At 38.6% G+C, this 22,295-nt stretch overlaps 2 protein-coding genes across 4 annotated transcripts in view; one reads left to right on the top strand and one right to left on the bottom strand.

The window, feature by feature from the left end:
* Positions 1-1,649: 1,649 nt before the first annotated feature.
* RpL10Ab (ribosomal protein L10Ab) lies at positions 1,650-4,164 on the bottom strand. Its single transcript, XM_011647639.3, has 5 exons — positions 4,008-4,164; positions 3,414-3,569; positions 2,513-2,661; positions 1,971-2,143; positions 1,650-1,884 (listed from the first exon to the last, which is right to left on the bottom strand). The coding sequence occupies exons 1-5, from the start codon at positions 4,010-4,012 to the stop codon at positions 1,714-1,716; spliced, it is 654 nt and encodes a 217-aa protein (XP_011645941.1). The 5' UTR covers positions 4,013-4,164; the 3' UTR covers positions 1,650-1,713.
* Positions 4,165-5,027: 863 nt separating this feature from the next.
* Mob2 (MOB kinase activator 2) overlaps positions 5,028-22,295 on the top strand; it is a 27,561-nt gene continuing 10,293 nt past the window's right edge. For 2 of the 3 annotated variants that reach the window (XM_089083031.1, XM_089083030.1), the window contains exon 1: positions 5,028-5,651. Coding sequence is in view for 1 of the 3 variants with exons in the window: in XM_089083032.1 (XP_088939158.1) it covers positions 15,540-15,634 (95 nt within the window). In the remaining 2 variants the exon portion in view is untranslated. Of the gene's footprint in view, positions 5,652-15,494; positions 15,635-22,295 lie in introns of all 3 variants that reach the window. The other variant, XM_089083032.1, reaches the window with a different exon arrangement.

Below are 22,295 nucleotides of genomic sequence, written 5' to 3'. Positions count from 1 at the left end.
TTAATACTACAAACAATTGTCAGCGATTTCACTTTGATTGTCGTAATACTCGAAAAATATATCTAAATGGAACTCGGAACTCTTATTGTTATTTGTGCTTATCGCATTTTACAGAAGTCGTCAATTTTATCAGAAGTAAAAATCAGCTCTCCGTATCAGTAAATCATTCCTAGTAGCGTTATCATTCATTATTTATCAATTATGCTTAGCCTTCTTCTTCTTTTTTTTCCCTTATTTTTATTATTGCTATAAAAATATGTTGCGATTTGTTTTGTAATTATTTGAATTTTATTATACTATGATATTAAAATTAAATAAAAACTAAAATTTTGACATTTATCTAACAAGGCATGAAACTATTTATTTTTAACCGCTGTGATAATTATAAATATTATTCATATCTTGACAGTAAATTGTATCCGGGAGTTTTGTGTTAAATTTGAACAATATTTTCAAAATTTTATATATTAATTTATTTTATTCATTTCATAAAGTTAGAAGCATTCCCAATGAGATTCGAAATAATCTCACACGACCAACTGAATTACGAAAACAGGTTCGAAGCACATTCATCAAACTCACCGTATATACTTTACTCCATCGACGCTCGTCTAGAGATCCTGCGAAGAAATAAATCTAACAATGCGCGTGAATCGCCAGGAGAATTTCGCAAGGATTGTAGGTGTAAAAGCGCGAAAAGAGGGCGCAGAAGACTAAACGTGGGTCCTCGGCTCCGCTGGCATCTGCTTACGAAGCGGAACTTGAAACCATGTGCCTCTTCAAAGCATAGCGACCGCCACCGGACTGCCCCCACAAAGATCGTTGGAAATAGCGTGGCTGTGGTGTGCCTGTTCAAGCTTAGTAGACCTCGGTAGGACCCACGCATACATGTATACAGCCTACACCTACACGCGGATATACGGTCCCCAAAGAAGCATCCGTGAACCGGATCCAGGGCCTGGCTGCATCCTTTATCGCCTACAGCCGCGTGACGTATATACGTAGTCCCTTACCTTACCACATATTTTTCTGAAAGCGTTTAGTACTGATTCCAGCAGGTAGCTAGGATAGATGATAAAGCAAACAGAAAAAAATTTGAATTACTCATATAACAAATGTCAGAATAACCAAGAGATACGTTATCGCGCTACTGAATATATATATATATATATATATATATATATATATATATGTGTGTGTGTGCATATAAATATATATATATATATATATATATGGTATTATTTTAAATTATTATATTCTTTGCCTTTTTTAATATAAACTAATATAAAAAAATATTAAATTTAAATTTTAAAGTTACGAATTATTTATTACAACGAACTAATATATTACTTTTCGTTCGTTAATTTGTAAATAAATAGCCAGAGATGATGTAAACATTTTTTTTCAGCGACACATAGCGATAAAGCTTTATCTCTTTATCGACAAGTTTCTCATATCAAGTTGCGTTGTTTTAAACGTTATTAAATATTTCTAACACTGTACAAAATCTTTCCTACAAGTTTTAGAATTTTCGCATTAACGTTACAAGTTTCAAAAGTCAGAAATCGTGCATTTTGCTCGTCGCATATGAGACAAAATAGGGTTAATGAAGAACAAATGATAAATAAAGGGTTAATGTAAACAATTGATAAATTTGTTTTTTATTTTTATTGCAACAAATGTACATCCAAAATGTACAGTATCAAGTACGATTTAGTACAATCTCTGTGGTGGTCCCATGGTAGATTTAATATGAAGAGAACGCACATTCTGCCAATGTTTTTTCAACAGAGAAACGAGGAAATTTATCGAGAGATGAACATTTTGTACCAACTCATCGGGTGTCATATCAACATGTCCGACGGCTACTGACAGACACAACACCTGTAGAACAAAAGAAATCGTTATTGAAAATACCGACATTATAGAGAAATTTTATATTAAAATATAATTGTAACCATGTAACGTACCTTTTTCATCTGGAACTTAATAGTAGCTTTGACTTCATCAATTTTACCAACCATCGATTCTTGATGAGACAACAATCCAGGGAATTTACCAGCTTTGTTCAAACCGGGACCAAGAAGACGAGGAATTTGCTTGATCAATGATTCACTAGCCAAGAACGCATCATATTTCTTTGCTGTAAAAGAAAAATGCAAGCATATTAATACATTATCCATTATATATTTAATAAAATTTATATATATATATATATATATATATATATATATAATTCTTAATAAATATAAATTTTATTAAAATCTATCATTTTTCATTATTAAATTTTCGAATTAAAAACAAAGACAAATACTTTAAAACAAATTTTTCTTTAAATAATATATGTATCGACACGGATTGAGTACGATGATACAATTCACATCGCCCTCACCTGTGAAGAAATTTTAATCTCCTTCCTCTTGACAACCACCATTGTTTGGATTAAACAATGATAGCGCTTTTGGGAAGGCAACATTATTGTCATTAAAACATGCAAAAAGTATCAACTCACCGAGTTTCTTGACAAGTTTCTTATTCTTATTAAGTTTTTTCAATGCTTCTGCATCCATATATGGAATATTATTAGCCTTAGCTTCATCACAATGCTGTTGATCGCCAAGAACGCATACTTGCATTTTTGGTCTAGGAATATTCTTTAACCTGATAATAAAGATCAATAATAATCAACATTTAAATAAATACATATGTTTTCATGATTTAAATGTGATTTTAGCAATCTTTATCCTTGTTATGAGGCTATACTGTTAAATTACCATAAATAAAAAATAAATTCAAAGTCTCAATGTTCTCAGATTAAAATATCTTACTACATAAATTGTTCAGATAATACATGCAATAAATAAAACATCATAGAACATTGATGACTCGAGAAATTTTAATTATAAAATTGATATACATTTTATATATAAAATCACACCAGTTCAAAATTGTATGTCCTAAAAATTTTTCGAGATTATTTTTCGTTCTATTTCCTTGCATTATAAAAACGCGCAACATTCCAATAATAACTTACCAGCAGGATCATAATCCATGATCCTGTATAATTTAATTAACGGTATAAATACCTCCCCAGTTTATTTAAGACCCTGGGTATAGGTCCGCCAGATAAAGGATGCTTTCCAGCATGATACAGAAAATACAATGATTGTGATTTGATATATGTCTATTAAAAATCTATAATAGAAAAATTATACATTTTTAATATAGGCAACATATCAGAATTCAATCTATGATATAATGCATCAGTACTGGAAAATTCAAAATCCAGCTTCCTGACATAGCATGAAGCATTTTTTTTACAGATGTTCTTAATGAAGAATATAAGGCATGTGACATATCATCGTTACAAGAAATTACTGAAAAAAATGCTTCAAAGTCAGGTAGAAACATACTTGACAGTGCCTGAGAAACGCTTATCCTTCTGTGGATCATAGTTCTTCAAACCGATCTGGAGCTCTATTGTTTCCAAGAAGTTTCTCTTCTTGTCTTGCGAATGTTGGAGCACGGCATTTACGCACTCATAAAGAGTGTCGCGGGAGACCTTCGATCTAGAATTGAAACGAAAGAAAAGATTCTTTTTAATAAAAATTCATCTTTTCTCTTTTTCTTTCTAACATGGAGAGAAAAAGAAGAAAGATAAATTGTGCAAGTTCAACCGAACAGAATAGGCCTACAAATACACGTGCAGATTCATGTTCACGATTACAAATTACAAAATTCATTTTTCTATAGAAACAGCAAGTATTTGATAACCTGTTTCTTATGATGCATAAAATTTGGAAAAAATTAGCAAGCGCTACATTTTTTTCACGTCTCAAGAAGATGGACGCTACATATGTTGGTTATGTTAATAGACATGTTGCAAGTATTTTCCGGCCAAAAATAATACGCATTCGCCAATCGATGCACGTGAATATATTTGTTTGTAGTACGATGATAAATTTTACATAAACGATGGCAAAGATTTCTTAAGATTATGTACTCACGTCATTTTATCAAGCGGAGGATGACGAGAACCGGACTAACCTTCCCAACGACGAAACCGGAAAGAAATAAAACGTGAATGCGCGCAGGAATCGCGTCACCCTGCATTGTCTTCCAGATGGCAGCTCTGCAGCGGATGTAGCTACGATTTATGACGTTCTAGGCATTTCCAGAATACAAGAGCAAAATTAGCATTTTCAATATTCAAGGGATTCAAGGGAATATTGGTTGAATCTATTCGAGCCTTTTATGTCTCATAATAATGCAAAGGTGACAATATATTCCTAGAAGATATTTCATTATTTGACGATAACAAGTTATATAAACTTAACGGAATTATAAGCTAATTATTTAGATATTTATATCGATGGTCAAAACGGTTTATAATTCCACGTAATTTCATCTGACGCATATGACAATTACAAGAATTAGATGGCAAATTAATATCTATTTTTATCGTTGCAGATTAATTCTCAATTTAATTTTTTCTTTATTCTTTTTTGAATTCTATGAATCAAGGAAAGATAAAAAAATCAATTAAATACGTTAAAATTCCAATATATATTGGAAAAATATAAATGAACATAAATCATTCTTCTTTCACAATAGGCAAAATATATTTGAACAGAGTTGTGTCGTATATACAAATGATTTTTAAAAATGATTCATTGTATTTATACGGATTTTTTACGTATTATTTATATAATGCAACACAAATCTTTTTAAGAGATATAATCTATAGACGATATTTACATTATTAAATTATTGTAAACTGGATAATATATAGAATAATATAAAACATACATGTATAAATTTATCTAAATAAAATATGCTTTAATAAAATTAACAAAAGATTTATCATCTTTTTTTTTTTTTTTTTTTCATAATGTAGACTATTAATACGTTACGCGTAAGTGACAATCTTGCATTTGGATACATGCATTCCGTATCAGTCGCGCTTGACAGTTGCTGCCGTCTACGAGCGACTGGCGAAGCACGACGTTGCGCGAGCGAACGGCGGAGGCGCGCGCGTCATACGTCAGGCGATCAGCTGTGCGCGTCGCGGGGTTCGATTATCACGCGCGTAGCGGGGGGCGACGCGTCTTGACGCGTTCTCGGCGTGCCGATTCGGTCGTATTGCGCGATTCTGTGGTTGCTGTAGATTCTCATTCGCGTCACCGAACGTTTAGACCTTCGCGAGCAACGAGTCGCATTCTCGAGACCTAGCTGTCGACAAACGCGACGGATCGGACGCGACGCTAACGGGCGGCGGGCGGTACGTGCCTCGGCGGCCAGCGGGGCATGACGGGAACAGGTGACAATAGAGCCGCGCCATGTTAGATTTCACGAGATCGCGAAACGCGCGCCGCCGCCGCCGCTGCTGCTGCTGCTGCCGCCGCCGCCGATGCCGCCGCTGCTGCTGCTGCTGCCGTTGCTGCCGCTAGCTGCCTACTACCGCCTGACTACTACCGTGGTGCTAGTACTGCGGGGAAAGAGTGAGAGAAAGGGAAGGAGAGGAGATTTACACTTTGTTTTCCCCGTATATCGCGCGCGCTGCTTTCCTCACGACGGTGATCCACACGAAAATCATCCAAGCTGGATAGGTTACCCGAGTATCTCCGCGATACCGTGGACTGGTTTATGGGGTAAGTCCTCTATCTCTCTCTCTCCTCTCGTTCTCTTTCGCGTGTTATCCCGTCGACGTGATTAGAATTGTTGAAAGGCCTCGTCGGTTTTTTTTTCTTTTAATTTTTTTTTTTCGTCCCCCTTTCGTCCTCGTGTCGCGCGCTGTTCGTCCTGTCCGCGGCCTCGTGTTACTCGCTGTTACTTCTCCGGCGTGAGGTTAACCTCCAACCTACGTTAACAATGTGTGCATTAACCACGTACGAGCGAGCGAGCGAATGCGTCAACCGCGTCGTCTCGCTCGCGCGATTATTTGCGCGCCGGACTCGCTTTTTCTCCGCGAGGAGAAAGTAAACCGTGGCGAGAGTCCGTCGGTCGCTGTGCGCGACCATCTCCGTGGATTTTCGGTGCGTCGCTTCGGAACGTCTTCGTCATCGTCACTCGCGCGAGGTGACGCGTGCACCTACAAGGTGCCGAAAAACTACGCGTACGCGCGCGCATCACCGTCTCCGAACTCTCCTCTCTCTCGGACGGAAGCCGACCTTTTTCCTCGAATTTATCAATTCGTGAAAAAAAGAAACCGGACCCGTTATTCCTTCGTTCTTGACCGCGTTTTTCGCGACATTGAATCGTCTTGGCATGACTTGAGGATTACGTTAGGACTCGTGCGAAACGTCAACCAGCCTTTAATCCGCGAAATATTTTCGTTAACGACAAATTAAGATTAAGATTTTTTTTTGTTTTCATTCTTGTGGAATTTTGCATTCTCGAAAATGCGCGAGCAGTTTTAAAGTTCGTATACATTGTAATTTTTCTCGGTATATATTATGTTGTTGTGCTGTTTCCCGTTTATTTACTCAGTCTATTGTTACTCGTTTTCTCAGCTGATACTAAGATTACAATCGTGAAAGGTTTTGCTAAATATAAATATGATAATCTTCTTTATTTTCCATTGTACGATTCGAAAAAATGACTATAATGACGAGTTCTCTTTGACGACTTTTTTTCTTCCGTGAGACCTTAGACCTTAATGTTATTATGATAGTATTTATTTTTAACAAACAAAAAGATAACCGTTTGTTAAATCTGAGAAGTGTAAACAGATAACAAAATTTGTATTTATTAATTTCGAGTGTGCTTTACGATCTTAATGCGAGATTATTTAGAGTAAATTAAAAGTGAACATATGTATTAATTTAATTTTTTTATAGAAATATAAATCTTTTTATTTAATTTTCCAAAGACAAAAGTTATCTCAAATTCGCTGAAAAATGTAGTAGTTCATTATTAAATATTATCGTTATTTTATATGTGACAATTTTTCATTGCATTTTATGAAGACATGTCTCAATTTTAATACAAATAGAAAAACACACACACACACACACACACATTATATAGAATAAGTTAACAAATACGTTTAGTCATTTTCCGCTATAGTATAATTTTCGATAAGATTTCCCCTTCTTCCTCCTAAATTTACAACGCGATAAACGGAGGAAGAAAGTAGATTTAATCATGTTAGTGTTAGTCGAGGTTAGCGTGAACTTTAGAATCGGTCAGAAGAATCAGCTTTGGTTTACTTATACTACTTAGCGGTTTTCCCCTTTGCCCCATGTATCCGTGCAAAGCTGTGATGCAGATTTTCCCTTGATGGTTGTGAGGGTTTGGTCAGCCATCAAAGGAAGATTGGCGGGATCGTTGCAATTTTCTGGCTGCACGAATTCACTTACGTAAGACACAACGTACGTATATCTATCGAGAGAATTTTGGACCGGAAAGGGTTAAATCATTCGGTCTTTTGATGAAACGCGATTGCGAAACACGGATGGTCTATAATTGATTTATTACGCGATTATTACGGTTAAATGAAATTTGTTCAACTTTTCTTTCATCAATGTGTTCTTGAGATTATTTTGGCTAATTAGAAATAATTTGAGAAAATGGAATATTACCCAATTATTATAATAAATATATTATTATTAGAATCATCGCTTTATAATTTCGTTGTTATTATTAATTAGCACATTTATGTATTGTTAAACTATTATAACTATGGACTTTATGGATATTGCTTAATCAAACAATTTAGTATTTAAATTAAAAACAACGTGATGTGTGTGCGCGCGCGCGCGCGCGCGTGTGTGTGTGTGTGTGTGTGTGGAAAGAAATTTTGAAAGCTGCCAACTGATTAAATACATTCGATACATTTATCTCTATTAACGAAAATATTATTTCCGCGGTCTCTTAACCTTATTTTTCTCTGCGTAGCATTAAGTGTACAATAATACTTGACGATAACAAAAGCGATACGACGGAGTCACATTTATCAGACTTAATTTGCGAGCATGCAAACTGTTCGTACAACACAGAATTTCGTGTTACAATTATCATTGAATCGGTGATGGAACAGCAATCCCTTAACTTTATCCCATTGGGATATCGCGAGATATTTTTCTCGCGAGCGGGCTTCTTACGAGAAAATTTATATGTTATACTTCTCTGTAACTTGTTATTTTATTTATTAAAATTTACACACTGCATTCGTCGAATTCACCGCAATTTAACGCAGCATATTCGCGAATATTTGTGGATTCATTTGTGTGCTTTCACTGAATTTGACATCGATTTTTTAAAGGTCAAAATATGAAGCAATTCGACCATAAATATTTTCGTGATTTTTCGAAAATTGACATATATGTAATCGCATGAGATATTTTTAATCCCCCATCTGTCAACTTCTTCGTTCGGATCACGTTTGTTTTTGGAATATCTTTCTTTATAGTTATTTTTTTATGTGTAAGCTTGCGTAACTTTTCATGTGCACTGTGCCACGGATGGACATGTTCGTTTTAACAATGTTCTTTTTTTTTTTTTTTTTATCAGGGTATGAATAAAAGTGTAATATCTTGTTTGAGGAAATAGATCTCGATATTTTGTAAACTACAATATTGTTCGTCAATCTCAATTATTTTCTATTTGTTTTTCCTAATGGTATATTAAATCTATTTTAATTACGTTTTGATAGCTGTGTTATTAGACGATTTGTCTTTACCGGCAAGTTAAAAATTGTTCGAGTTTAAAAATAGTGGGGTATTATTAAGCCAATCGTCAAAATCGATTTTCTTGAAGCCGGACTCTCGCGTACAAAAGAGGACTTCTTTTCTGTCTATTTCTTCATTTAGAATCGTCATTTATCCTAAGTTACTAATGAGGATGGATAAGTCGATTAATTGTCGAAACTTGACGGCGTTTTGCACTTTACGCGCATTTCTTTCAGCGATGATATCGCTTTAAAGGCCGCCGGCCCCTTCGACCCCGGACGCTTTCCTTTGGGCTGATGATTTAATTAGCAGTATCTGCCATCGGCGTTAAACGGACGTCATTAGGGCGTAAACACGTCGCTGCATCGTGTAAATTATTATCGTATTATCGGTTTGCGAGGGTCGGAAAGCGTGAGCGCGCTGAGTGCACATTACTGAGAGTTTTGCTATTAACAATTGAAATGCCAAACCACAGCACACTCGCGTTTATCAACTGCAACATTACGGCGGAGGTAAGGTTCTTTTGATTTTGCAAAAATATTCTGAAGCTGCGAGAGAAAGCGGACCCTCTCTCTTTCCGTGGGAAATTTCACCTTTTTCGTCGTCTTCCGTAACCTTTTTGAACCGCGACATACCTTGGATATCTCGGTGCCGCTTGCGCCGGTCGCTCGAAGGCGACTCGAAGGGCAGTGTCTCGCGTTAATTTATAATACTTGGCTGGAAACGGCAGCCCGAGTGTCTCTAGCGAGCGAGCAAAGTCTCTGTTCGCTGGCGCGAAACCGAACGTAGCGATGACTCACCTCGATCTCTCGCCGTGCGATTGGCTTCCTCGGTGATTCACGCACGGTTGCTCGTTCGCCAAAACGCCGTGACGTGACGTTTCCAGCGCGATGTGTCGCGCGTGCCGATCTTCCCGGCTCTTCCTGATTCTCGGGCGACTCTAGAAAGGGTATCTGGTCGATCGAAAAGGATCGATGACGCCTTGATGGCGAACGGGGGAACCCGAGGATCGACTCGATTTTGCATCTGAAGCTTGATGATAGATTCAAAGGAATCAAATAACAGATGTACATATGTTTAAATCAAATTTCATGACATCATTTCATGTTTAATTCTCGAGAGATGAAGAGTGTGAATTTTGAAATTTTCACGAACAGCTTCTTAGAATTCTTAGAATTTATTCGTAGTCCATATATCTCACTTTCTGCTCTTATTTACAGAATATTCTGCTTCAGATTACGCAATTTTCGGGATAAATCAAACGATATTTACGATTTTGGAATTCGTTCGTAAACCGATGTTGATCTTCTCGATTACGGCATCGATTTGATAAATTTAAATCCGATTGAATTCGTTTGACGAGCGTAGGAAGGCTATTTACACATATGTGTGACTCATGAAGATGTCTATCCCACGTGATTAATCAATGTAATCACCGCCTGAAAAGATACGACAAGCGCAGATTGTCTTGTCTGTAAAGAAGAAGTAAATACTAGTTTTCCGAGCCATCAAATTCTCATACACTTGCCCGAACATTAGTTATCAGTTGAGTCGTTTAGCAGAAAGAATTAATTTACAGTACCAGAAATATCCGCCATTAAAATGGATTGAATTGGTAATACACGTCGATAATTTTGACTTTTCCGACGTGTTGTATAAAATATTTTGTACCGAACAAACTGTCTCAAATTGCGCAATATTATGAATTCCGAATCGATATATAAGGTATACGTGTTCCTCTCTTCGATTTGTAATTTATGTCAATATAATGAGATATAAGCGGCGAAAACGAATAAACAAGAGGTAAATTAGGTATAAGTATGGCAATTGAACGGCTATTGAATGAATTAAACATGTGTGCCTGTGATATATTTATTTGTACAATTCGTGAATATCAAAAGCGTTGCCATGTCAATCTGTTTTATCGGACTTTTGTGCGTATTTTACCTCAACAATATTGTTTAATAATGTCGAATGTATCATTGGAGCATAATTAATATTAATTGAATTTCCAGAGTTTCAGAAATGTTTGCAAATGCACTTTATTAATTCTTAATTATTTACGCGCGTTTTATTTCAATCAGAATAAAATACGAAGAGACGCTTTTTTTTTATATATATATATATATTTTGCGCAACGCAATAATTTTATCAAAGAATAAAGGAGTAAAGAGTCAACGTGTGCGTTTTATTATGCAAATATTTACTTATTGATTATAGTCAACATATGTTATCGAAGCACACAGTAATGTTTGTAATCTCTAGTTTGTAAATCTTAAATTCAACAAGGATAAAAAATTCACAAACAAGGATAAAAATTTCACAAAGATAAAAAATTGACCGATTTTTCTTATTTATTTAGACTCGATATTAATCAATGCTAAAATATATTTTCTCAAGTCTCTTCCAATTTGTGCAATTATTCCCTATTTTGTGGACTGCAAGCTTTGAATTAAAAGAATAATTTTTGAAAATCTAATAATTTTTTTATGTATACTCATAGTTTTTATTGTATAATTAAATTGAATGATCAATGTTCTCTGCAATTTCAGAACATAACAAAACTTTTCACTTCCGATCTGACAGTTAGAAATGATCTCAAATACGAGAGATACGAAACGATTTAATTCCCGAGTACACTCCGACACATCTGGAAAAAGTGAACGTGTTCTCGGGAATTATTCTAATTATACATGGACACCTTAATTACGCCGTAACTTCACGTTCGGTTTCCTTAGTTTCACCGGGCTTGGTGTTGACGAGAGTTTCACAATAACGCTCATCTGGATCATTGGAGTTCCGAACAAGCGAATGAGAACGCCTTTTACTTAAACGTACTTAAACCAACCAACTTTATTTCATAAGATAACCAGGCCACTTTATCGTCGGTTTTTATATAGCGATAGCGACGGCTCCGCCGGTGCTCGCAGTTGCACGTGAGCATCCCGCCAGTTTTTCCGGGCAAACTGAGTTATCGCGTTTATCATAAAATATCGCGGTAACGTTCTGTTGTCGCGGTATCGAGGTCTTTACTGTGTACACAGAAAAATCACAGTAAAGCCTAGACATAAACCAAACCTATGATAAACACATGAATATCGTGATAAGTTTAGTAAGATATCCGAACGACGAATTAACTCTTACCTTTATTTAACAGCTAAATTAATTTTTATTTAATTTCAAGACTTTTTAATAAGTTTTTTATTTGAAATATTTAATGTTGGGAATTAAGATATATATATATATATATATATAAAAGAATTCAATTAAAGTTTTATTAAATGGAAGATTTCCGATCCAAAAAGCACATTTGCGAAGTTTGACGAGTTTATTTTAGATTCATGTTATACGATATTTTAGAATGTGATATATTTTATGTTACATTTTTTTGAAGACACAGGCAAATGTAAGTTTTTAGAGATACATCAAGCGGCTTTAGCGCTATTACCGTTTTTATACTTTGATTTACCGTTCTATGAGGAGTTAATCAGCTGATGGGAAAGAGAGGTGGGCGCTGTCAAACGATGATAGATTGCTGAATAATAATTGCCGGAATAAAATTTTTTTTTTTTTTTTTTTCCCCATATCCTACAGGTATAATTATATCCAAATACGTGTCATCGTTTACGGGTCAGGTTGTTGATTTTTGATGGAGGTGACTTGTCCATGTGTCCCTATTTAAAGACTCCCAAAGGATGCATCGCGGTCTGTAAATGCCCAAGTTGACATCGCATTTACTTGACATTCATCCGCACCCTCGTTATCTCCGTACTCATTTTTCACGATAATGTCATCCGACATCTTCCGTCGGCAAAGAGGCATATTTGGGAAAATTCCGGATGATTCACGGGCGAGCGAGCAAAAATAATCGGCCTCGCGGAACACTCGCTCCGCTGGATAACAACCGTCACTCGTTATCAGTAATCGATATATCGACCGTTATCGAGATACGACCAAGATCGATAACAATATTCTATCACGACCGCCATCGCGCTCGCGAAACTTATCATGATTAAGTTATCTGTTTTATTTATACGTGATTTAAAAACAATTTTTCGACTGCTAGGATGTGAAAAAAATATCTCTTGGATATTTTGCAGTATAAATATCATAACATTTTTAAAACGTAATTTTGCATTTTTTATTCCATCATCTTTCTGACGTTTCTTTTTTTTTTATTTAAAAATTTTTTTTTTTTTTTTTTTATTTCCATTTATATCTCTTTTTGCCTTTTTCCATCGACGTCAGGTTCGATGAAAGATGTGTTGGATCTACTTACGAATATCGATAGACCTGTCGAATTTAAGTCTCATTCGTGTCGCCAAGTTTCCCGATCCAACGCATACTAATAATAGCTTCCTTCGCTCGCAATTGGCGACAGTATATCGGCCAGTTTAAGCCGTCCATGTTGCACCTCGATATCTATCGACGTAATTAGCACACCGATATCTTTCCCAACCGGCTAGTGACTATTGTCTTTGTTCTCTCTCCATATTTTACCGTCGATCCGTTTTTCGACATTCAGATTACAGACGACAGCATCTCTTTCTCGGTATTCTGCAATTTGCCCGACAAGATTTCTCTCGATACGTCTAATTTACGTTTCTTCGATCGAATATGCGTATAAAATGTGTGTGACATCATATCTCCATCACATTATTCATTTGCGAGTTGTTACGAATGAATCAATCTTATTTTATGCCAATTTTTATTATTGATTTAATTGGAATTGGGACTCGAGTGGTCGAACGTAGACTTACGAGACGTTCAACTTCGGCTTATAATTAAAATTAAAATATATTTAACGTCGTTAACATTGAAGAATTTTGCCAAATCTCTTTTACAATATTTTTCCACCCTAGGAAGAAATTGTTATCCAAATTCGCCCAAGATTCTATCATTGATGATTGAGTCGCTAAAAATGGAACACCCTATTACACCTTTGAGTATGACCGTAGCGAGTCGATTGTGCGTAAAAATATCGGTGTCACGGGGTGAATAGTTTCGAAAGACGAACGCAGTTCGGAAAATACACAGTACGCACGGAGTGGCCTTAACCTTTCACATTTGTAACGTGAAACTCGTGAACCTGTATCGCGTATTTATTCGCGCAGATGGAATACATTAAGTGCCGTGTGGCAATATATATACGTATCCGGTTGTGTCCCGAGCCCAAGTCCGGATGCACTATCAAGATTAGCACTTGCAATGTCACAATTAATAGAAACGTTATACTTCGCTTTTAGCCTCTCCATTTACAGAATGATCCTACGCTCCTGTTTTACAACCGGTTGCAGCTTTGAATGGAAGCTCGAAAGGAGCTCTCTTCGTTAAAAATTGCAATTTTACACGCGAGATCATGTTTCAATTATCGATTTGAGTCGAGATGCTCTTTCGCTTGTCCCGGAGTGCCCAACATTTGTCTCTATATAACAAACAAGCGTATTGACATGAAGCCAATAAGCGAAAAAGCAGTCCAGTAGCAACTCGTCGACGATTAAACCTTTATGTATTTTATTGATTTAGTCCTCCGAGACAATGGAAATTGGGTCAAAACTGACTCGTCGTTGAAATTTTCAGACGTGCATGTGTCACTAGCCGTATTTTGGTGACATTTGGCCAATTTTTTACACTATTCGTAAAGCGGCTTTAAATTTATAAATGCATGAATAATTTCGCGAGTGTTCGATGTCGCTTCATTTTTATGATACGTGTGTGTGTGTGTGTGTGTGTGTGTGTGTGTGTGTGTGTGTGTGTGTGTAAAAGTAATATATCATATATATAATATATATGCATATAACTTTTATATATATATATATATATATCATATATTGTTTGTATATGCAATCTCTACTCGCGTTTCCAAACGCGCTCGAGCATATATTTCCTTTCAGTTGCAAATGTTTTTTTTATCTGGGACACAATGATCTCTCTGTAGTTTAGTTTATTGTACGCTCTTTTCGTATCACTTTTGGTCCATTCGAAGTTGATTCTCTCGTGACGGCTCTGCCGGCTCTTCTTTTTGCCGGGCGCTCATCAGGGGGAACGACCCTGCGAGCGAGGAACAGACAACAGAGCGCTCGACTGGCGCGATCGGAGATCAAGCGATCTCGTGTTGCGTCGCAACACGTTGATAGACGAGGAAAACTTGTTCGGTTTCGACTCGGTCAGTCGTTAATTGCATTATGACGAGAGTCCACGGACGCGAGGACACGGGTTAGGGAAAAAGAGGAGACGGCGGGAAGAGAGAGAGAGAGAGAGAGAGAGAGAGAGAGAGAGAGAGAGAGAGAGAGAGAGACATAACGACGACTCTATGCTATACTCTGACCTGTGGAAGCCCCTGGTACACTCTCTCTCAGGTTGTTGTCTTTCTCTCCATTTTCCTCCCTCCTTCCTCCTAAATACAGCGGAATCCTCTCTCCCCCCGGCGATATAAACCGGCGATCTTCCCCTCTCTCTTCCGCTTTCTCTCTATCTGCCGTAGCGGCGGCGGAGGCGACGGCAGCGGCAGCGGCAGCGGCAGCGGTGGCGGAGAGGACGACCGCAACGTGGACTATCGCGCGGTGGTGGTACCTGGCGAACGGTGGCCTGCCTGCCTGCCTGCCTGCCTGCCTGCTTGCCTGCCTGCTTGCTCGCTGCCTGGAGAACGGCTATGTCAGTCTGTGCTCCGTTGCTGGCCTAGCGGCCGGCCGAGTGATTCCGACCAACCAACCGGAGCAGAGTAGATATATATCCTCCTTTTTCTCTCTTTCTTTCTCTCAACTCACTTTCCTGTCCTCCCTCCCCTCTTCTTCCCACCCTCTCCGCTATTTTATGCCTCAGGCCCATCTGCCCTCGCCCCCCTGGTACCGCCGTCCTCGCGTCCCGATGTTCGGACTAGGGAACAGGAAGGTCCTCAAGTACTCCGCCATCGAGACGTCGCTCTCCATCGATGTTGAGGATACCGTCACGTGTTTCTGCAGGTCAGTTTGTACTTGTCTCGCTCCGACGTGACGATAAACGCTACCAGCGATCCTTATACGTACGTACCGACGATGGTGATGGTCGGTGGAAATACCGGCGACAGTGTTCTCTTCTTCCCATGAGATCTATCAAGTGCGTCGACAGTTTTAATGCTCATTGTAAATGTTTACGTAATATGCGACGAACAGTCAAAATCGGTGTATGTATTTTGACATTAGAATTTTAAATCGAACTTAATAAATATATATTTCTATTGCTTTAAAAATAAACATAAAAAAATGTTAAATGTGAAATGTTGACTTTATATCAACGATTTTTATGATTTGTTTTTAATCAAACGTAAAAAGCTTAAATCTAGAAATATAAATAACTGAAATTAAATAAAATTTTTTTTCATGGGGTATTAACTGCAGTTTTAAAATTATACAGCCCATTTTGACCAAATTTTTTACGAAAAAATGCATCGTCTTTTCATAACGTCGTTTCATAACGTCTTTTCATACGCTGTTGTCTTTCAAGTTAAAGCCATCGTTATCTCTGTCTGAAGGATAAAGATACGCTGTCTCATTGCTATCGCTGATATACACTGATGACTTTTGTTAACGATTCAACGATGTAAAGTATAACGCATAACTAACTCTTATAATTATCTTCAATTCATCCTTCGGCGATACGTTGCGTCATCGCAAAGTAATGACATTCGTATTGTTCAGCAGTGTCGATGTTTTTCCTTGTTCCTTCCCTGTTTTTTCCTTTAAATAGTTAATGAAACACGCGTGTGTCGAAGGACAACGCCGATATTTACGTATCTGTCCAGTAGAAGGGGACGCATATTCTGGTCATACCTTTCTCATGAGATCGGGGTGCGAATAAAGTGTATATCCTTTTTCGCAACATCTGTTCGCGTTGAGATATCGCAGAGAAAAATGTAAATGGGATATGGGCTGCTCGAAAGGCCGCCCGCGAAAACCGTTTTATCAGGCGGCGAAGCTGTTTCGATGAAGGGATCAGCTTGCGGAGTTTGCTCCTCTAAGGCGAGATTTTCTCGCCACAAAAAGGTGAATGAGCATCGAGATGCTGTAGCGCGAGCGGAGGACGATGGCTGCTCTTGCAATTTTACGAAATAAATCTTAAGGGAAAATACTGAGAGAAAAGTGCGAGAGTGTACGACTACAATAGATCATCTTATCGGACGACTGTTTCTTGCAGGAGTTTCAGTTTGCACAGTTTGCTTCTCGCTGTTTACCTTAATGACAGTACAATATTTAGCCCGCGCGACATTATCTGCGCTGAACAATCGTCAGATGATATCTCGAGACTTTAGAAATTGTCTCCGATTTAATTAGACGAGTCGCGTTATCGCGCATAAGCAATTAGTCAGACGAACTTGAATTCATCTTGAGTATTTAATATTTGGCGGTGGAAGTTAGATAGTGATGAATAGAGAGTTTCGTTACATTTCCTTTCTTCCGGGAAAATCCAGCTTTAATTCGGGGAGTGAATTCTCTATTGGAGAACGAAATTCGTAATTTTGAAGTAATTTCGAAATCCACAGAGGCGGAAGTGGCAAGGGATATCTCTATCTATTTAAGAATCGGGCACGAAAAATCCCCGTCTTTTCTTCAGGAAAACGGAAAAAAATTTCACGCTCGAAGACCGGGATCTCGCAGCCACATCGACTCATATCGCGGTTCACTCGCATATCCGTGCCACGTGATTATGTTGCGAACATGTGTGACTTGTGACGTGTGTGTCGTAGCACGTGCCCGGGATCGTTGTGCGCTGGATTTGGTTAAAAAAGGGGACCGGACGGCTCTGCGGCTTTCGAAACTCGAGGATGCTCGTGTGCCATACCGGTTTTCTGTCATAAGTCCGCGTAATCTCAAAACGCTCAATTTTCTTGATGCATTTTCTTTCTCCTCATTTTTCATTTCCGATTAACCGATTGACAGGGGGACCACAAGTCAACGATTTCGAATAAGTGCAGTTTTAACGCGTTTTCGAAAAAAATCGCGTTATGTCAAAATTTGATTTTTTTTTTTTTACGTAAGAAATATTGTTAAAGTTAATTATCAATCCTTACTCGTGTATCTATGCGCGTTATATGTTCTTTCTTTTATACGAATAAAATCTTCAATCGATGTTTCCTTGGCAAAGTTGCCGAGGGCTTAATTAGCGCGAGAGAGTATATTTAAGTTTCAAGGTTAAAATTAAAAAGTCGGCGAATTAAGATGAATGCTAATGAAATGTCATTTTCGTCACTGTGTGTGTGTGTGTGTGTGTGTGTGTGTGTGTGTGTGTGTGTGTGTGTGTGTGTGTGTGTGTGTGTGTGTGTGTGTGTACACACACACACACACACAGAGAGAGAGAGAGAGAGAGAGAGAGAGAGAGAGAGAGAGAGAGAGAGAGAGAGAGAGAGAGAGAGAGAGAGAGAGAGAGCGAGCGAGCGTTTCTGAAGAAAAGATGGTCTCCTTGAGGAAATTTTTGGGGTGGTCTAATGAAAAAAAAAAAGGTTATAAATAATGCCGGAAATGTATATTTAAGGAGATAAATGATATTACAAAAATTGCGCTAAAAATATCTTCATATAACAAAATTCTAACTGACAAACTCTTGAAAGACGCAAATAAGCCTCAATATTTCTGTTAGGAGAGAATTTTTTCCCTACGTAAATCATGTAGAGGCCGAATTGTTGTCTGCTTCATTAAATTTTCGTGTTTAAAATTATATACTCATTATATATATCGATGGATAGAATGCAGAAATAGCGATTAAAATTTAAACGGCCTCGATTATCGGATATTTTGACATTAAACAACTTTTACTTTCGATACGCAGTAGAGCGAGCTTTTTTTACCCATTTAAAAAAGGCGAGGAATTGTGGGATTTCGTTTTGAATAAATAACAATATCGCATGTGTCAAATAAATTATAAAAGATGATATAGTTACGAGATAACAATCATTTTGAAAACGTACAACGCATCAATAATACTAATTAAATCTTTTTGACAGCTTCTTCAATGTTTACTTTAGTAAATGTTATACAGCATTTATAATAATTTGTTTTTTTTTTTTTTCTTTATTTGACTATATGAATTCTCTCTGAAAAGATCATATTTTTTTTAGAAATACTTTGTATTATATCCCCTTCTGAACTTCGGTATCGTAGTGCAGCATGCGATTAAGGCTACGTCAATATTTGCATTTGGTAAGGTGCTATTGGATGGGCAAGTTTCATACCTCGATATCTCTCGCTTAGATCGATAGCAGAATTAAGACGACGATGATATGACCTCGATTTTTAATGACGCCCATGTCCAATTGAACATATGGAATCGGCCATGATCGAGCACTTGTGCAAACGTTAATTCGTAAGTCGTGCACGCACTATGTATTGCATTAAGAAAAAAAAAAAAAAATAATGCGCTTCGAGAGAGAAAGCGTAACGCACAAGACATTACATTTTAGAAAGATGAACAACTCGTACGCGCGCTTTGATCTTTTTCTTTTAATAAAAGTGTAGGAAAAAATTGTGGGATTTATTATAACATAATGGTACCGTGGTGCGTGATAATGACACGTCAAAGTAATAGCGTGCTATTTGTTCTCGAAACGCGTTGGATCATCATTTGATGGCTCACGTTTGGCTTTAAGTGAAATGAAGCGGAGAAGATGGATGAGAAGAGGATATCTCGCGAATGCGTGCCAGTTTCTGTCGCGTGGCAAACACGTCGAATTGGATCACACGTTTTCATTAGGCTAATTAACATACTGACATTGACAGTGCGACAATGTCACGGTAAAAGAAAACCCGTTGCCTTCATTTGGGTTTTTTTACGGCGTCGTAGGTTGGTTCAGCTTGTTTGCCCGGCACTTACTCCGACGCCGCGTTGTCAATCGATTAATTGCTAAAGACGATTACTCTCGCCCGCGTCATCGCGAATGCATCGTCGCGAGTCTTTGTCGTCCGTCCGTCGAAAGATCCTCGCTCAGGCCTCGAAAACGGTGTCCTTTCGCCTTCATCGGTAAGCGAAAGAAGGGCAGTTCCATGTGCGACACGAAACACGAACCGATTAATGGACTTCCGGCGAGGAGAGACGTCAGGCGCGGCGAGACGCGACGAGAACGCCGGTTTCGCGGAAACCGCAGACGGACCGCAAACTGTCGTGCCGCGCACAGTCGTGCCGGACACATCGCAAGACGGGAAAACCCTCCTTTTTCCATAGGCGGAAGTGTTTGCACGCGAGTCGATCGTGCGAAGAACCGACCGACACGCGATGCAAAGTTGTTTGTTTTAATTTGAAAGAATAAAGATAATCCGCTTGTCATTTTTTAATTTAATTGAAATGAAAAAATTATACTCTCTTTATCGTATATGGAAAAATATATGATATTTATTTTTATCTGTAATCTTGTTTCAAATTTTTCGCGTTCGTCGCGATTGGTCCTTAGGACAACGATAAAGACGAGCGAGTTGAGATACAGAGCCCGCGAGAGTGCCTTGGTAAATTGCCCTCGCGCGGATAATGGCGCATGACGGGGGTAAACAAACGCGAGGGAAATGTTTGTCGATGGGGTAGTGCTGTGACGTCACGCGGAGGCGCCTTCGAGGCGCCGACGTCCGTCCGTCCATCGATTCGCATCCTGTAGAAGGATGTAATCCTGGAGAAGATAACCAGCCGTTTCGATGGCGCCTGGCGCCAATCCTGAGTTATCCCTCGTTCCGATAATTATTCCGCCATGCGATCTCTCGAATGTTCTACTAGGGTCGAAGTTAAATTGCGAAATCCGACCGCGAGGATCTTCGTTCCTAGTTTTAGCTGTTATTTCGTTGGCTTTGATCATTAAAGGATTCAGCGTGTGAAAACCACGGAGTTTAATCTCGAAGGCATTGTGCCTTTTGCCGTAATTTCCGACGTAGATTATCGTACCGGATCTTCCAGATAATTCTCCGGTAATTATCGATACAAGATCTCTTTTATCTGCGCCGAGTGTAATCATATCTGATAATCTTTAGTTAGTTTCTCATGATAAGAGTAAACAAGAAAGAAGTTTCCGATCAACAAATCACTCTCGGTTATGTATGAAAAGTATCACGCGCACGCGCGTGCGTGTGCGTGTGCGTGTGCGTGTGCGTGTGCGTGTGCGTGTGCGTGTGCGTGTGAGACACCTCCCTTCAAGATAGAATATGGTGAATTTTTGCCTCGCATCATGGTTCTCTCGTTCTCGCTATGCACGGCGATGATATAACAAACGTCGGTTATTTCTTTTCGCTATTTTGAGACACAAACACATGACTGCATCATCGGCACCATTTGCGAATATAATCCCCAGGCACGGAAATAGGCATATCGCAATACGCTACATTATTCGTGTGCATATTTCTTCAGGTATAGAAAACTAAAAAATTCCCTGAAATATATGTAGTTATTGGATCGCGCGAAATTTTCGTGTTCTTTGATCTTCTCAAAGTTTACATGTCCTGGAAGCGAATCATTCAAATCAAATAGAAGTGACGGAAATATCCTTTTGACAGAAGGCAGGAGGCGGAAGCGTCTATTTCAGAAGTATAAGCGTGAAACGTGAGCGCATTCTGCATTCAGTGCAAGTGAGCGATCTTTCGCTTTTATTATGATACGTTTGTTTTATATTTAAAGGTATTCGCGTAGCAGGGGATTAAAAATTTGGCGGACACATCATATAAAATTGATCGACGACGCTCTGATACGCGAGCATTACAAAGATACAAAGCGACATATGAGCCAAAGCAAAGATCAGAGGGGGTGAGAGAGAGAGAGAGAGAGAGAGAGAGAGAGAGGGAGGGGTGAGGGAGAGAACGCGCAACGCGAAGCGCGTATCTTCCGCGGCGTGACAGAGGCGGGGGCGGAGCGGAATATTGATTGTCGCAGAGTCGGGACGCCGCTACCCCTCGCCGCCACCCCTCGCCATCACTCCACGCGCGGCCTGCCGTCCGTCCGGCAGTCAGCTGACTCGTGTTACCCGACTCACAGCTGATCCGACGCACGCCGCCGTGGTGGCGCAACCACCGTCGCATTGCCGCCCTTGCGTCTCTCTCTCTCTCTCTCTCTCTCTCTCTCTCTCTCTCTCTCTCCTTCACTCTTCCTCATCCTTAGGAGATTTCTCTTTTCTCTCCTTGTACATATCCACCTGACAATCTTCTTGAAAATAATAGAATCTTCGAAAAAAGGAAGGGAGTGAGGGAGAAGGGCGAAAATATGACAAAAAAATATGTTGAAAATGAATAAGTTAATAAACATCCTCCCATGAATAAATCGAATTAATATGGATGTGATTCCAAATTTTATATGTGTTCCGAAACCAGAGAAGCTAATTTCATTTGACATTTCGTTGAATATCTCGTTTTTTTTTTCGGAAAAAAAGGATGTAATAGGGAGAGTGTCGCACTTTTGCGGCTACGCGCGACGCATCCCAATCGCTATGTAAACGCTAGGAGTGTTCAAATTAATTTATTTTTGCGACTGATGAAATTGATATTCGTTAGACAAAGTCTGTTTTTGACGTATGTACAAGTTAACTGGCTAGATATTTCTGGTCCCCACATTAATCGATTGATCGCTATTCGCTATAAATAACTTGTTCATTGAAGAAAAAGTGACTTCCACTCGAGCGCGTAATTG

Source organism: Pogonomyrmex barbatus, unplaced genomic scaffold (assembly GCF_055798465.1).
Source record: "Pogonomyrmex barbatus isolate J1 unplaced genomic scaffold, ASM5579846v1 scaffold7, whole genome shotgun sequence".
Lineage (NCBI taxonomy): Eukaryota > Metazoa > Arthropoda > Insecta > Hymenoptera > Formicidae > Pogonomyrmex > Pogonomyrmex barbatus.
The sequence above is the reverse complement of the archived record's forward strand: the minus strand, read 5'-3'. Positions and strand labels throughout refer to the sequence as shown.